General features: G+C 42.7%; 1 protein-coding gene across 3 annotated transcripts in view; it reads right to left on the reverse strand.

Annotated features, from left to right (window-relative positions):
• Positions 1-17,773, reverse strand: part of hepacam2 (HEPACAM family member 2) — a 48,863-nt gene that overhangs the window by 8,757 nt on the left and 22,333 nt on the right. For 2 of the 3 annotated variants that reach the window (XM_083764395.1, XM_083764396.1), the window contains 3 exons: positions 8,334-8,424; positions 2,798-3,169; positions 1,556-1,840 (listed from right to left, as the gene is read on the reverse strand). In XM_083764395.1, the coding sequence (XP_083620521.1) occupies positions 1,556-1,840; positions 2,798-3,169; positions 8,334-8,394 (718 nt within the window). In that variant the 5' untranslated portion in view covers positions 8,395-8,424. The remainder of the gene's footprint in view (positions 1-1,555; positions 1,841-2,797; positions 3,170-8,333; positions 8,425-17,773) is intronic. The other variant, XM_083764397.1, reaches the window with a different exon arrangement.

Raw genomic sequence — 17,773 nt, forward strand, 5'->3', positions numbered from 1 at the left:
AGCTCGCTAACAGATTTAGCTTAATGCCAGTTTGTGACCATTGCTGTTTTTGTTTAGTTTTCCCCCCTCATTTTTCATCTTATTTAATTTGATATTTTAAGTCCTGCTTTTGCACAGCTCGGCCTTGACTCGAGAGACAGGAAACAGGAGGTAGCATATTTTAATCATGACGTGATGTGAGTGTGACACACTGGCACAGGTCTAGTGTTTATAGGTACGAAGTTACGAACCTACTGTATATGACATTGTTGAACCTACAATAAGCAGAGTAGATCTGTACTGTTGTCACGCATATAGGCCTATACGCAATAACTGGTTCAGCCACCAACCAATCATATTTGCATTTTTTTTCTCCAAAGGTAAATATTAACATAATGTGTCCAAACGATCATTTTGTAAAATGTCTGTTACTGCAATGTGTATAAAGTTCACGACGACACGAACAATGTAGAAGTGATGCTGGAACAGAGGGCATCTGTCATCCATGCGTATACTCATGCAAATATACCAGCCACGTGTTCCCAGTTCTGCAGCAAGAAGTCACCTAATGCTGCTTTACATGCAGGGTAATCTAATCAGTGGTAGATATTGTACCTGAAAGCCGCACTTGAGTAAAAGTAGAGATATCTCACTATAGAAAATGACTGATAGAAGTCAGAACTTATATTACCTGTAATATATAAAAAATTAATGATCTGGTAAGTATGTACACTATTTTCATTAGAGTATGCCAGTGTATGCCATGCAGGGCATGGGGAAATGTATTGGAGTAAAAAGTGAATGTCTTCGTTAAATTTGTATTGGAGAACAAATGAAACCCGAAAGAGTTCTGGTCTCTGCCAGGCCAGATTGCCTATATACCCAGGGGCCGGCAATCTGTGGAAAGCCAAATGGAATGGAATCTGAAAAGTCGGACAGATTTGATTGTATAACGTGACGTGGGGCGGTTATAGCGTCACCATGAGGCCAATTTGAAAAAATGTGCAGGGTGCAGGTTCTTCTTTGGCCTACTGGGTGTGTGTGTGTGAAGCATTCCATGCCAATCAGTCCAACGTGACGGAGATTCGGCCTGGCGCAGACAATTAGATGCAAATAAACATACCCAGGTAAAGTACAGATCCTCAGAAAAGTACTTGCAAAGTAGTTTTACTTGAGTATTTACTACCGCTTGTGGTACTACTCCCCATAACAGGATGAGGATGAAAAGGGAAGTTCCCGTTTTCTCTAGTTTCCAGTTCGTAACGTGTGTTCCATTGTTAAAGTATAGTGTTTACATTATCAAAGGATCTTATTTATTACATTTGTACTCTCTCTCTGAGTAAAATGAACACTTATGCCATATCACAATAGTACAATATCCAAAATAGCAGACAATAACCAGTCTAATATCATGATATGGATATGACATTGATACTAGTTTTTTGCTCCCGGTCCGATTCCGATCATTTGAAAATGACGTCATCGGCCCCCGATTTCCGATCGCGTGATCGGATCGGGACAAACCCTATATAGTCCAAATGTCAATAAAAGGCCCGGCGGTGACCATTCTACTCACAGTAGACATTGAGGGCTGAGGTGCCGCTGTGGTTCTGGCTGACCGGGTTACTGGCCACGCACCGGTACTCCCCAATGTCCTCCTTCCTCACTGGGCTGATCACCAGCGTGGAGCCGTCCCGGGACAGCCGGTGTCTGTCACCGGGACCCAGGAGGGTGTCGTTCCGCAGCCACTGGAACACGACCCTGGTTCCTCTCTCCACGGAACACGTCCACGTGACGTTGCCCTTGTCCTCGACGACCGTATGCGACGGACTCTTCTCGATGACAGGAGTGGAGACGGGCACTATAGAGAAACAGAGACCATATACCGTAAAGCCGCAGTGTTTTCCAGTGTTGGTTTTCGTCGACTGATATACTATGGCGAAAACTTTTTGTCGACTACCTTTTTTCACTGATGAAAAACTACATGAAAACTAAGCTGATGACTAAAACTAAATATATTTACAATTTCGTCAACAAATAAAAACTAGACTAAAATGTTAGGAATTAAGGGACTAGTGGACAAGAGATCCGGCATAAGTAAAAGACACGAGTCATTTTACACTTGGCGGCATGCTGAAAGAATAGCTGATCTACAAGCTCGCAACGCGTCGCACTGCGACCGTGTTGTCAGTCAGTTCCAAACATGCAAACATGACCCGCTATAATTACTTCAGTCTAGATATTAGTGGCTTAATGACTAGTATACAATTTTATTGCCTTTCTTATGTCCAATGCACTTGCATTTAAGTTCATACAGTTAAGTTACCTAACATAAGGTAGGTGGTAAGTGGTTAAAATCTAAAATGACACAGATGCTTTCACGATTTCAATGGGTTTGAAAAATGGCATCCACCACATATAATGGTTTTCTTATAACTATAATAATAACACATAACACACATAATGGTTTTCTTATAACTAAGAAATGTAAATTAAAACTCTTTCAGCGCCACCCGGTGGTCACCAGTTTAGGCTCTGAGTGCCAATTCTCCCATTATAAAGAAAGAAATAATTTGTAATTCTATTATGCATGTAATGTGCATGTCATCACCTGTACACCAGATTAGAGGAATTTTCAAAATATGGATGGGAGAGACGTCTTGACGCCCGTGGCATCCATTACAAAGACGTCAATCAGACGTCTTGACGTTTTTGGCTACTAAACAGTTTTAAGCAATGTGAATTGCTTAAACAACCATTTTGTTTATTTATTTATTTAAATGACCGAAAAAAAGATTCAATATAATGATTCACTCACCATCCACTGTAACACTCACAGTCTTCTCCACCTTGATAACGGGACCGGTCCCGTTCAGAAACCTGATGTTGAGGTCCAGGTGATAGTCCCCTTCGTCCTGCCGCGTCAAGCTCCGGATGCCCAGCGAGATGTCGGGCTGCGTGAAGACGACGTGGTTGTGGTACATCATGTTGACGATGGTGGCGGCCTTGGTGAACGTCACCAGGACGGTCCTGGCGCCGCTCGGCGGCCTGCCGGCGTGGTGAGACCAGGAGCCCTGGATCTCCGCCTCGCTCAGACGGAAGCGGGTCTCCACGGCCAGGAGCAGGGACTTCCCTTCCACGCCGCGTTGCTCCGCCGGCGAGAGGACGCGGATGAACTCACAGCTGGCGTCTAATGGGGGGAGGGGGGAGTAGAAAGATTGGGAAAAGTGTTGATTTCGTCGACTAATACTGTGACAAAAACACAATTCCGTGGACTACCTTTTTCAATGACGAAGTGGAAACTAAAGGAAAACTAAGCTATATGATGACTAAACCTCAGACTAGATATCATGATAATTTTGTCAACCAATGAAGAAAAAAAAGCTAGACTAAAATGATAGGAAGGGACTAGTGGACAATATTAGTCATGTTACATTAGTCATGTTGCAGCATGCTGAAACATCCATAAAATAAGCTCTGGTTGCAAAAGGGGCGAAGTGGCCCTTTAATGCAGTAGACAGTAAATCATTCAGTCAGGGGACTTTGGCTTGGAGCTCCCAGGTAACACATGCGGCGTGGTACACTCTGCTACTACTCATTAATAGCTTCCTCTTTAAGAGACAGAGATTCATTATGAACAAACACTCAAGGTAGGCCTACACTGTGGCGCATGTGTTCAGGGAGCAGGGACGTGCACACATGTTTGATTTATTGATTGAAATATGTATTAACAGCTTGCAGAATTACAGTACAATTCAAGCAGAACTCCATACAAAGACTGTTAACTGTGAGTGGACATCAAAGGGGGCTTCAACCCCTGCCCTTTTACCCGTCTGTAAAACAACTGCCCTTTCCAGACCATGAATGCAGCATTTACTATGGTGAAAGAAATGCAAATGCCACTCCTTTCCATGCCATGCCGGAAGCACCATTCAGGAGAATAGCTTTTTTTTCCGAAGTCTCCTGAACTTATGAACACAGTATTTTGCGTTGAACACATTTTGTTGTATGCCCTGAAAAAAGCTGATCTACAAGCTTTCAACGCGTCGCGCTTGTAGATTGGATATTTTCTCTATTTTTTATAAGTCTCTGCATGTCCCTGTCAGGGAGTGGGCCTATAGAAGAACCACTCGCTGCATGCGTTCTCTGCATAAGCCTCCAATGTTTCTCATTAAGGGACACCTCTTGGCCTAATAGTATGCAGAAGAGCCACTATAGCCATGAGTTGGCAGAGAGCACCTTTATTTTACATGACATCTTTCAAAATAAAATAAAGGTGTCGTAAAAAATAAATCAATGTATGCAAAGAACAACACACTGAAGGTTTCTGCCTATACACCTTCCGGAATGTGATTAGCCTACTGTACTTAAGGCCCTTATAGCCTACTGTAATCACACTTGTATTTTTTTATAACAGAGTGGAAGTATTATAATACCACGAGTTCTTATACCTATTATTATACATTGGCATGAGCAGATTAAAACGCATTTCACGAATGTAATATGCTGATCAGGAATTAAGCAGGCAGTTGTTTCATTAGATGTAATGAGTTAATATTGACCCGGATGGCTGGCAGACACAGACTAAGCCTGTCTTTTTTCATCCGGTTGCAAAACAAACACTTGCGCTGTCTGAAGGAGCTCCCACGGTCGCCAGGTGAGTTTGCTCACCGCCTTGAAGACAACTGTCACCAATAGCTACCATTGTGTCGACAGGGTTGTTTACATATAGGGTCTTAACAGAGTTGTTAATTTGATGCCGCATGAATCATCATGATTTGGCAGTTATCGGGTCTTGTTAATGTTTTAGCAACCGACACACTCCGGGGACAATGGAGGTGTCATTTTGGCAGGTGGCCATGCGTTTGACAGCTTGAGGTGAAAAGGGTGGAGGGGGAGAGTGGGTGGGTGGGGATGAAAGGTGGTGTTTCGGGTTCGGGTTGTCAGGTCAAGTTAAGCAGCAGCAGGTAAGTGGACAAAGGAGGAGTACTTTTTGTTTACTCATTACCGTCTCGTTTTACCGTGTTTACAGTGGCGCCATCAGGACGTCAAAAGTGCGGGACATTATTTGTTGGTGGGGGGGGGGGGGGGGGGGTCACGACTCACATTGTTGTGTATTAGCCCGTCTGACGTCTCGATCGACTTGAGACTAAGAGCAACTGCAGTTACTGCACGTACACGTACAGTATGCAGCCAACACACACTACACGACGACTGTTGCGCTGCAAAATGGAAACGGTCCATGCTAGACCATGGCATATACGCAGCCATGCAGTGCCTGTCTGGGGAAAATAAATGAATAGACCACAGGATCATCCCCCAATAGTGAGGGGACATTTTGATGACTGCCACCACTCTGTCTTGTCCACCTAGTTTAGTTTTCTTAACTGTTCATATTTCAGACTGTTCATCTTCTCTTTCTCTCTGGGTGGTGGATGATGCCATTACCGGTATAGTTAGCATTTAACAACAATTTATGTTTACTGTTTATTATCATAAGACGGTTGTTATTATCATATAAGACGTATCATTGCTGTCAGTTCACAATGTGTTGTTGTGCATGAGCTTGTATACTTTCAGATTTGGTGTGTAGAGGGAAGGACATTGTACAGACCCCTGGTATACAATGAAGTATACCAGTGGTTCCAGGTGGTCCCCAGCTAAATGATGGAGAGTTGGTAAACCAAATGACCCTTTTTAGATCGTTTAACTCATGAGAGTGTAAAATGAATCCAAACGGACACGTCCGTTTGAATAACAAGAATTGTTATTTTGATCAACGTTTGCCTGTCATCTCTCCTAATGGTATACCAACATCAATACACAGCATGTGGACAAAATCTTATCCAACGACAACACAAGATTCTTTCATTTTGGGTCTGAGAGTCGAAATGTCATCAAACGATGGTTCCGGGGCTCAAATGCAGAATAAATAATGCATACCTTGAAAAATATGAAAAACACTGAAAAACCACTGAATTATACGGTTGAAGTATAGTTAAAAGAGGAGGGAATTTGGGGGAAGTTTCATTCATCCCTTAACCCATTTTGTGCGGGAACCCCATTTGGTGTTAGCATTACGTTATGCTTTAGCTATTGATTTTTTTTTATCGAAGAACGACCGACATAGAAACATAGCTTTTTCAGAAAACTGTCAGGATGTAGAAGACATTTTTAGAATCTGATCTCAGGTCAGAATTAAACCCATATAACCACATTTCAGACATAGTAAAAATGTGTTATTTCAGCCCCCTCCCCTATATAAGCCTTCTCTCCTGGTGGTGGCATGTCCACTGCAGTCCTCTCTCACGGGGGACCTCCTATAGTACGTTGCAGCTCAAGTCATCCGTGACAATAGACTGACTGTGTGGCTGCATGGTGGTGTTATGTCTTTAAATAATACATGTATGCAAGCACCCAGCAGCCCCGTGGGCCGTGGCACGCTTCACCCCGACGACAGGCCTGCAGGCAGGTCTCAGTGTGTCCGCCTGTGTGTGTGTGTGTGTGTGTGTGTGTGTGTGTGTGTGTGTGTGTGTGTGTGTGTGCGCGTGTGTGTCTGTTGTCAGAAGTGTGCCTCTGTTTACATGCAGCAAGGCGGTGAATAGGCAGGAAAGGCGAGGAGTGTGTCGAACCCGCTTCTCCCCGCTGTTGTCCCCCCAAACAACCCAGCTGGGGATTGTTGTGGTGATAAGGAGATTACATATATAGTCACAATGGGGCTTTGAGGTATATAAGAGGACATCTTCTAAATCTATACACACACACACACACACACACACACACACACACACACACACACACACACACACACACACACACACACACACACACACACACACACACACACACACACACACACACACACACACACACACACACACACACACAAAGACACACACAAATTCAAAGAAGTTAACTAACTAAACACAAAAGGCCTCGGAAGCGCACCTGCCTCCCTCCTCCCCCCCAGCGCCCTCACATGCGGACAGGTTGTGTTTGGAGGGTAAATACTGTCAAACAGTGCATGTTTAAGACGGTGATGTGCCACCATCAGAGATCAGATGATATGAACCCCCCCCCCCCCCCCCCCCCCCCCAGCTCCGCTCCTCTCCAACTGATAAGACAAAACATACACGTGTCTTTCAAGCAAGGTTAATGAAACACAAACATTAAAAAAAAACGGGGAGAGTCCCTGTTTGAAGATCTTGTCTGGATTTTATTTGGTCACATGTGGGATGTGGGGGACCATGTAGTCAGAGTCGCTGTGCTGGAAAAAGTACTCCAATGTTTTACTAAACTCATTTAGACCGGAGGCCGATTCCGAAAACGCCTCCTAAAACCCAATGTTTTTTAAATTATGTTGCTATATAGGCGATGGCAGTGGTTTTCAACCAGTGGTCCCGGGACCACCAGTGGTCCTTGAGGAGGTTCCAGGTGGTCCCCAGCTAAATAATAGAGAGTTGGTAACCAAATGGACCCTAATAAATATTTTACTCAAGAGTTACATTATTGTGTAATATCTGCATTACTTAATTGCAGATTAATTGTGCATAAGTCTACACAATTAGAGAATGTTTATTGTTATTTTGATAACGTTTGCCAAAAGCATGGAATTGTGTATCATTTAATATACTTGATTTATTTATTGTGCAATTGATAAATGAACAGACTTTGTTGTCAAGATGTCCTGTCCTAGATGGCAAAACATTGAAACAATAATAACATCTCCAGGTGTGCATGCATTGCATGAGCCCTGCTCCGGTTCAACTGAAACGTCACTGTAGGTATTCCTAGATGGCATCACTCCTCCCTCTGATCTCCAATAAAAAAAACTAAAACATAAATGGGCAAAATGTTTTGTCTCAAGTTCAGAGTGAAGGTTTCACTCAGACTGAAGGTTTCATTCTAATAGCAAACAAACGCCTTTCCTCTCTTTCGAAAAACTCCAGACTTCCTCCTCTCTCTCGCCCATGCCAAGCCAAACACTGCTGCAGCCATAGTGACAGTATAACCTGTAACTCAGCAGTGTAATAATGATAACCAAAAAGCTGAACACTCCAGCCAACAACAACAACCCCGGCAAATGCCATTTAACCCATTCTGAACGGGAACCCATTTTGGTGTTGGCATCATGTCGTGCTTTAGCTATTGAAAAATAGCAGATCTACAAGCTCATAGCGCGGCACCGAGTGGCGCGCTACGAGCTTGTAGATCTGCTATTTTTGAAAAATCGACATTTTTAGAATCTGATCTAAGGTCAGAATGGGTTAATCAGACCAGTGTGTGTCCAGTGGAAACCTCGTATGAATCTGATCTCAGGTCAGAATGTTAAATCCTATATATGCCTCTCTTACCTGCTACTAGCATGAACAGCGCAGTGCAGATGCAGAGCGCCAGTCTTCCCGTGGTCTCCATGACATGTTATCCTCTGGGGATCCGTTGGCACTTGTGACAAGACGGAGGAGATGTGTGAGGGATGTGGCAGAGGACAGGAGGAGGAGGAGGAGGAGGAGGACTGTGGCTGGTTGTGGTGACAACATTTGCCAGGGAAATAGAGCTAGCTATATGGCCTGCCCAGAACCCTGCAGGCCCCTCCCATGTGACATAAACAGGTATGAGCTGGAAGAGGGCCTACTGGACAGAGTGACAGCACAGCACAGTATGGTCGACACATCATGCACGCGCGCGCGCACACACACACACACACACACACACACACACACACACACACACACACACACACACACACGCGCGCACACACACACCTGCCCCAAGGCCGGGGGGAGGGGGGGGGGGGGGGGTCAGAAATTGAGACATATATTAGGTCGATATTTGAGAGCACTTAAGAAGCTATGTCTATACAAACAGTTTCAATACATTATGACATGCCAGCTGTCAACTGCATTCCCTTAGGCCATGGATACAGACAAAAGACAGACAGATTGACACTAGTACAGGCTGAAGTTTCAGTGCCACTCTTGATGGTGGTGAAGTTGTGATAGTAGTAGTAGTACCCAGCAATGGGTTGGTCATGCTATACCAAGCAGTGTTGATTTTGTCGACTAATACTATGACATTTTTTTTTTGTCGACTACCTTTTTTCACTGACGAAAACTATATGGAAACTAAATGAAAACTAAACTATGGTGACTAAAACGAAGACTATATAATGTAATACTGTATATTGACAATTTCGTCAACAAATAAAAACTAGACTAAAATGAGGGACTAGTGGACAAGAAATCCAGTATATGGTACGTCATTGTACACTTGCTTGCTGAAAATAGCGGATCTACAAGCTCACAACACGTCACAGCGCCACACATTGTGAGCTTGTAGATCGTCGTAATGACTTATTTTAATCAGTCGTTACGACGGCATCACAAGGCCCGCCAAAATCCATTTCAGTCGACTAAATCAACTGTAGATTTAGTTGAATCTTATTTAATCGACCAAAAAACTAGAACACTTAGACATTCCAGGTGACTTAAATGTGACCACAACTAAATGGAGACTATTCAAGAGACTATGACTAAAATAAAAATAAAAAATGTTGCTGTCAAAATCAACACTGATACAAGATATAAAGGTGGAGATCTAAGGATAGTACAGTAACAATAAAGGAGTGTTCGGTTGTGACCTTTTGACTGCTTGTTGATTCTTATATAGAGGATCAGGACCTTGACGTGCAAGATCAGTGAAAATATAGGCTAGTGACAGCTATAGGGTCACACTATCTTATTAGTCCTTGTTTTACCAAGTACAGACGCATGCATCAATGTGCACATAAAAGAACTGTACGTCCTATGAAGAAAGGTTAACACATTTGGGGCGGGAACCCCTTTAGGTGTTTCAAAGCATTATGTTATACTTTATGTTAAACTAGCTATTGAAAAATAGAAGATCTACAAGCTCCGAGTGCCGCACTATGAACTTGTAGGTCTGCTGTTTTAACTCAACTGAACATTTTAACTAAAATCTTTGCTTCTGGGGGGGGTCCCTGGAACAACATATTTTCAGATGGGGGTCGGCGGCCAATTACATATATTTTTGGAGTTAGTGTATAGGCTACAGGAGGCACAGAGGAGATGTGATCCAGGTCTATAAACTTGTTCACCAATAGATAGATAGATAGATAGATATATGACTTTACAGCCGAGCCTGTTGTCCATTTTTGCGACAACAGGTATGAGTTGAAAGGGAACTCCCTTAAACTGTTACCACTAAACTGTCCCTCAGAAAAGAGGAATAATTTCTTTACACTTGTCAGAGCGGCCAGAGCATGGAATAAACTTCCAGAGGAACTAGTGGTCCAGGCTCCTCCAGTAAATACTTTTAAGAATAGGCGTTGATACATTTTACAACAAAAGATCTTTTGTATGATTATAGGGCTGGCTTGTAAGGTCATAAACTGGTCAATTAGGGATTTTGTAACTGTATTAATTTAGTGTGTGCGCTTTTTTTTTTTTTTAAACCCACCCCAGGTTGTGGGGTGGGTGGGTGGGGGGATTGGGGGGGGGGGCATGTTGTATGCATGAATGTGAATGTGTATGTCACAATTTTAAAATAGACACTAGACATTTTTTAATCTAGACTTAAAACCCATCATTTTCCCTGCATTATGGTTCCCCCTAGTTTAACTGAAATCACTATATTCACCTTGCTCTGCGGTTTTAAAACCCTTTTGTGCGGGAACCCCTTTTGGTGTTTTAAACATTATGTTATAATTTAGCTATTGAAAAATAGCAGACCTACATGCTCATAGCGCGCCACCGAGTGGCGCGCTACGAGCTTGTAGGTCTGCTATTTATGAAAAATCGTGAAAATATTTATTTCAGAAAACTGGAGGATTTAGAAGATTTTTTTAGGTCAGGCCTAAATGGGTTAAACCCCTATGTTATATTGATGGATCTGCTGAACGCATGTTTACACCTATCTGTGATGATCTATAGCTGTGTCCTATCGCATGGTAGTATCTGTGATGATCTATAGCTGTGTCCTATCGCATGGTAGTATCTGTGATGATCTATAGCTGTGTCCTATCGCATGTTTACACCTATCTGTGATGATCTATAGCTGTGTCCTATCGCATGGTAGTATCTGTGATGATCTATAGCTGTGTCCTATCGCATGTTTACACCTATCTGTGATGATCTATAGCTGTGTCCTATCGCATGTTTACACCTATCTGTGATGATCTATAGCTGTGTCCTATCGCATGTTTACACCTATCTGTGATGATCTATAGCTGTGTCCTATCGCATGTTTACACCTATCTGTGATGATCTATAGCTGTGTCCTATCGCATGGTAGTATCTGTGATGATCTATAGCTGTGTCCTATCGCATGTTTACACCTATCTGTGATGATCTATAGCTGTGTCCATGTTTACACCTATCTGTGATGATCTATAGCTGTGTCCTATCTGTGATGATCTATAGCTGTGTCCTATCTGTGATGATCTATAGCTGTGTCCTATCGCATGGTAGTATACTTATGCCAGCCAGTGTATTGACACACTGTATTATGCTTCACTGTGTTTCTTCTCTATTATAGAGCGTTGCAGTCCCGCCCCCTTTCATGACGACGCCAGGCCCAGGAAATGAATCCCAATGCATTTTTCCCATAAGCATTTCAAAACGTATGTATTTAAAGACCTTTTAAGCGTTGTACGAAGCCAACTCTTGTCGTGACAAATCACACACAATATTTTGGACCAAACAAATAATTACAAAGAAGAAAAACAACAACAAAAGTGTTGTAACCTGCCGTTTTTTTTCTACTTTCTAATTCTTTGTTTGGCCCGAAAAAGTGTGTTTGTTGTCATGATTTGTCACGACAAGAGTTGGTTTTTGTCCACGGCGTAAACGTAAATGAACGAAAATGAACAGGGATTTATTTTCCTCGAGGGGGCGGGACTGCGACGCTCTATTGTGTTACTGTGCTATTGTGTTTTTTTTATTGCTGTTTTTTGCTGTGTATTGTTGTGAAGTGCACAGAGACCCCTCGGGGTGATGTTGCACTATAAATCAAAAATAAACTGCAACTGAACTAAATTGTGTATATTGTGTTGTTTGAGTCTGGCGAGGAGGATTTATCTTGTGCGCTTACAAGAGACATTTTAGCAGTGGTGGAAAAAGTCATTCTTACTCGAGTAAAAGTATCAATACTGTGATACTTCAATACTATAATACTAAGCAAAAAGTCCGGAATTCTTTAATGTACTTGAGCAAAAGTACAAAAGTATTGGCATCAAAATGTACTTGAAGTACCAAAAGTAAAAGTACTCATATTGCAGATTGTCCCACTTCACAAGTTTTCAAATGGATGCAAATTCTTTGAAAATAGAATGTGTCGCATTGCGACGCATTGTGATCTTGTAGATCGGCTATTTTCAAAATGGCCCAAATGTATAGGGCTGAAGTGGGTAATGTAGGCCTTTTGTAAAGTAGTAACTCAAGTTTTCAAATTGGAGTAGAAGTACACATTTTTGGCTCAGGGATGTAATGGAGTAGAAGTAAAAGTAATGGAAATTGGAAATACTCAAGTAAAGTATAGCCTACAAATACCTCAAAAGTGTCAAATGGAAATGCAAATACCTGTAGTTATAGTTTCCACCACTGCATTCCAGTGTGTCCACGCACTCCACATAAATCATGCATATAATATCACGGTTATATTTACAATATAAAATCATATAAACAATAGCCTATTACGTTTGTCACTGCATGTGTCTCCAGGCCTCCCCCAGTGGACTGTGGAGATGAGTGTTTTTCTGCCAGCTCATATCCGCTGAATGGAAGAGGTGGAACTTTTAGGGACAAACCATGTACACAGTGCATGTGAATCGAGCGATTGTTGGCCGTTATAAATGAGTGCCTGGAGTGGCGCTGGCACCATTAAACAAACTATCTATTCTGTCCATTGTTGGAACACACAAACTCCAACCAACAACATGGGATGTCCATTCAGTGAGAAGACTATAGGACAAACGGCCATGGTAAAAACAGGGCTTATTGAGTCAATGCAGTAATTGTTGCCGCAAACACGGCTCTTCGAGTTGTTCATTCACCAATGAAAAGTGACTGTGTGTAAACAAAGATATATATATTATTCACCATATTCAGCAGAAGTGATGTGAAGTGAGAGAAAGTGAGTTTAATCTGATGTGTCCAAAAAATAAATATCGGTCTGGTTGGTATATCGCCTCTATCCAGAATATGTGAAAGTGTCTTTTTCAACTCAAGATGGCGCCAGTGCATCATCCCCAACATCAGGTCACATTAAGCTACACTGTTATTTTGTCTTTTGTACCAATAAATATACAAGTATTTTAGTCATTCTTAGTTGCAAGCATATAATGTTAAGATTATCACTTCATCATGAGTTAGTGGATAGAAGTATTTGCTGGAGGGATATATTGTCAGACAATAAAATGGCATTTTTAAACCGTTCTTGGAATATTATGGCTTTGCTTGCATAGGCATGGGACCAGATTCTACAAAATGTCTTCTAAATCATGACAGATTTCTGAAAAACCTATGTTTTCTAGTGGTTTTCAAAACACATAATGTCAAGAATTATATGTAATTGGCACCCGACTCCCCATCTGAAAATATGTTGTTCCAGGGAATATATATTGAGCTTGTAGATGGGCTATTTTCAGCAAGTGTAAAATCAGCCATTACGACGGCATCAAGACCCGCCAAAACAAATTTTAGTCGACTAAATCACCTGTAGATTTAGTCGACTAAAGTCTTATGATATTTAGTCAACTAAAACTAGACTAACACTAAAACAAACTAAAGTATGACTAAAACTAAATAAAAACTATTCAAGAGACTATGACTAAAACTAAATGAAAACTATTCAAGAGACTATGGCTAAAACTATGACTAAAACTAAAATAGAAATTTGCTGCCAAAAACAACACTGAACCATGAAGTGCCACGGCTTGTTATGGTACGGTACGGTACGGCATGGTGTGGAATGGGTGCAGTTTGGTATGGCATGAGATGGCATGGTGTTGTGTCTGGTATAACTAGTCCAACAAGGCCTAGCCTGAATTACTCTGGTCCTCCCTTTATAAAGTAGACTACGCATGCACGCATACACGCACACACGCACACAACCTCAAATGGGGGCCCTCTTGCAGCGCTAAAACATGTCACATTTTCCACATTCAGCCTTTCCCAGCCTGTCTCGTCGGAGACTACAGTTACCACACTACACCACATAGCTCTGCTCGTCTAGACCACTTCTCCACATCTTCTTCCTGCTTCTTTCACCTCCTTTCCCACCTCTTCCCCTCAGCCACTATGTCACGTCAATTGCTTATGGTCATTTTTTTGTGGTGTACATAGTCTGAAGTATGTTTTATCCAACTCGACACCTATCTAACTATAAATGCACCACTTCTCTCTGTCTGTCTGTCTGTCTGTCTGTCTGTCTGTCTGTACTGTTGTAATCCATGTAACTCGAGAACCGTTCGCCCCACCGACTTCAAATTTGACACACGAGTTCCACACCCCCACAAGGAGTGCAGTGCCCGGCAGTGAGTCTGTGGGATACACCGTTGTCCAGAACCGCCACAAAAGGCTCTGGTCAGGCTCTGCCAGTGGACCTAATGAGCCTATATAAGTCCCCTCACCTGTAGAATTTGCAGCCTCTGCCTCAGCCAATTGATTGCCATGGCAACCCCACACCTGCCATTTGATTACTTACAGTCCACTTTTCACAGTCAGTTTGCACTCTTCAGACACAGGCAGACAGATATCTCCATATACAGTATGGGCACAAAAGGGACACAAACAGATAGTTAAAACGGGTGCTATGACAACGGGCATTATTAGGTTCCCAAGTCGCATCGTTCCCAAGTATAGGCCGGTGGCCGACGGGCACAGGTCTATGAATGTGGTCAATGGCTGCTGCATGTTCTGCATTCAGTATCTTCTCTTCATCCCTTACCATCTCTCCTTCTTCCTCAGCACCTCATTCCTCCTTCCCACATGGCTATCTCTTGCTCTCAATCATTCCTCTCTCTTTCTCTACTCGCCAGTGTTGATTTTGGGCAGCAATTTTTGATTTTATAAGTTTAGTCACAGTCTTCATTTCGTTTTAGTCACATTTTAGTCATCCGAAATGTTTTTAGTGTTGGTCTAAATGGCATATGAGTTTAGACGACTAAATCTGCAGTTGATTTTGTCGACTAAAATGTGTTTTTTGGCGGCGTCTTGGTGGCGTTGTCGTAACGGCTGATTTTACACTTGTGCTTACATTGATTTTACAATGCTGCGACACGTTGTGAGCATGTAGATCTGCTATTTTCAGCATGCAACCAAGTCTAAAATGACTTGCGCTGGTCGCTGGATCTCTTGTCCAGTAGTCCCTTAATCCTAACATTCGAGTCTAGTTTTTATTTGTCGACAGAATTGCCAATTATGTTTAGTCTTAGCTTCAGTCAATCATAGCTCAATTAGTTCTCATTTAGTTTCCATCTAGTTTTTCGTCAGTGACAATAGGTAGCCGGCGAACATTTTTCGTCGTTGTTTTTAGTCGACGAAATCAACACTGCTACTCTCCCACCTTTTTCTGCTCCCCTCTTCCCTATTGACCATTTGCAGACCGCGGCCATCTTGCCATCGGAGTTTGGAAGCACTCGTTTTCAGTAAAGCAGCGTCCTGCTGCCTCCTGCATTATGTGCAAATTCAAAACAGGTGCGTGGTACGCAGGGCAGTTGAGTGATATCTATAACGAGCACTTCCAAACTGCAACACTTAGGAAAAGAATCCCCTGCAAGGACAGAAAGTAACTCATAACATGTCTACAGTGGATTTTTATGAAACAAACACTTTGAGGATAGAAAGAGAATAATTCAAGCTTTTCGTATACAGCTGCATCGTTGGCGAGTTTGACGTTGTGTGATACAATCCGACAGGACTCTTCTGTTGCCTATGGGAAGTTGCACCTTGCCATTAACTTATATGGGAAGAATGGCCGCGGTCTGCATAATATGGTCCAGCATACGTGCCTCTCCTCTGCCTTCCTCTCTCCTATCTTTCCTCCCCTTCATCAGCTCTCCTCTCCTCCCTTCCTGCCCATGCTCCCTCCACTCCTTTCCCATTCCTCCCTCAGTCTTCTTCTCCCCGTCCAACAGCAGCCTTGGGCTGCAGCTGCATACACTCAGAGCAGAGACACTAGCCCACATCAAGGCCACGCCACTGGTACGCGCACGCTCGCTTGCGTGCGTGCGTCTGGAGCAGTCGGACTCGTTACAAGTGGGGGTCACACATTAACTGCCTGTTTTGCTACACGGTGCTATATACCAAAAATTACTCATGGCACTAAAATGTGGCACACAAAGATAACTGTGCCAACAAGACCCCACGCACGCACGCACGCACGCACGCACGCACGCACGCACACACGCACACGCACACGCACACGCACACGCACACACGCACACACACACACACACACACACACACACACACACACACACACACACACACACACACACACACGCAGTATGAGACATTTTTGGAGGGGATATTGCCATGGCCAGTGAGTGGCCACCTTGTTGGGTTGCAGGCCATGCAGGGCACTCAGTTCTTTGAGCACCTCATCAGTTGTTACCATTGCCAGCTTCAAATCGTCTTTGCATACACCTAGGTGTTCTTAGAAAGCTTGGATGTGCCCAAAACGCCCAGAGTGGGAGGGCAGACGTCGTTCTTGCAATATTTGTAAAGAAGATGTTGAAGTATAATTTGTCCACATCAAGCAGCCTCTGGGACACATCCAGTGCCACTAGTGGTGTGTAAAGTAACTAAATGCATTAAGTACTGCACTTAAGTACAATTTTGAGATGTACTTTACTTGAGTATTTCCAATGCTTTAACTTCTACTCCACTACATCTCAGAGCCAAAATGTGTGCTTTTACTCCACTACAATCATTTGAATACTTTAGTTACTAGTTACTTTGGAGATTTACATTTTGACATACATTAACCACTTCAACCCTATATACATTTGGGTCATTTGAAAATATCAGATCTACAAGCTCACAAGGCGTCGCATCGCAACGCCTTGTGAGCTTGTAGATCGGCTTCTTTCAAAAGATTTTGTACACATTTTGGACTTGTGAAATAGGACATTCTGCAATATGAGTTATTTAACTTTTAGTATACTTTAAGTATATTTTGATGCCGATACCGTTGTATTTTTACTTGAGTACATTTTAACTACGGGACTTTTCCTTTCACGGAGTACATCTACATTGCTGCATTTATACTTTTACTTAAGTAAAATATTTTAGTACTTTTTCCACCACTGGACACATCTCAAATACAAGCGCACGCGCGAGCATGAGCGCACGCACACACACACACACACACACACACACACACACACACACACACACACACACACACACACACACACACACACACACACACACACACACACACACACACACACACACACACACACACACACACACACACAATAAATAAATGCAATGTTTGCTGCTGTTTTGTGAGAGCAAAAGAGGAAGGAGTTCCTCCCATTACTGGTTTTCATACGAGGATGTCACCACTTGGATCATATGGCGTCCTTGGAAATGCCTCGGGGGTTTCATGTGTGTGGCGCACTATAGTTGAGGAACATGACCATGAGGCTGACAGAAAGAAACGCATGCATTTGGGCGGGACCACTTTTGTTTGTTTGTTTTGCAATATAAAATGCATCTTGCCATGCAAATAAACCCTCCAGCATTGATTACAATTAAATTGAAAT

The sequence above is a fragment of the Protomyctophum parallelum genome (assembly GCF_964188405.1).
Source record: "Protomyctophum parallelum genome assembly, chromosome: 1".
Classification (NCBI taxonomy): Eukaryota; Metazoa; Chordata; class Actinopteri; order Myctophiformes; family Myctophidae; genus Protomyctophum; species Protomyctophum parallelum.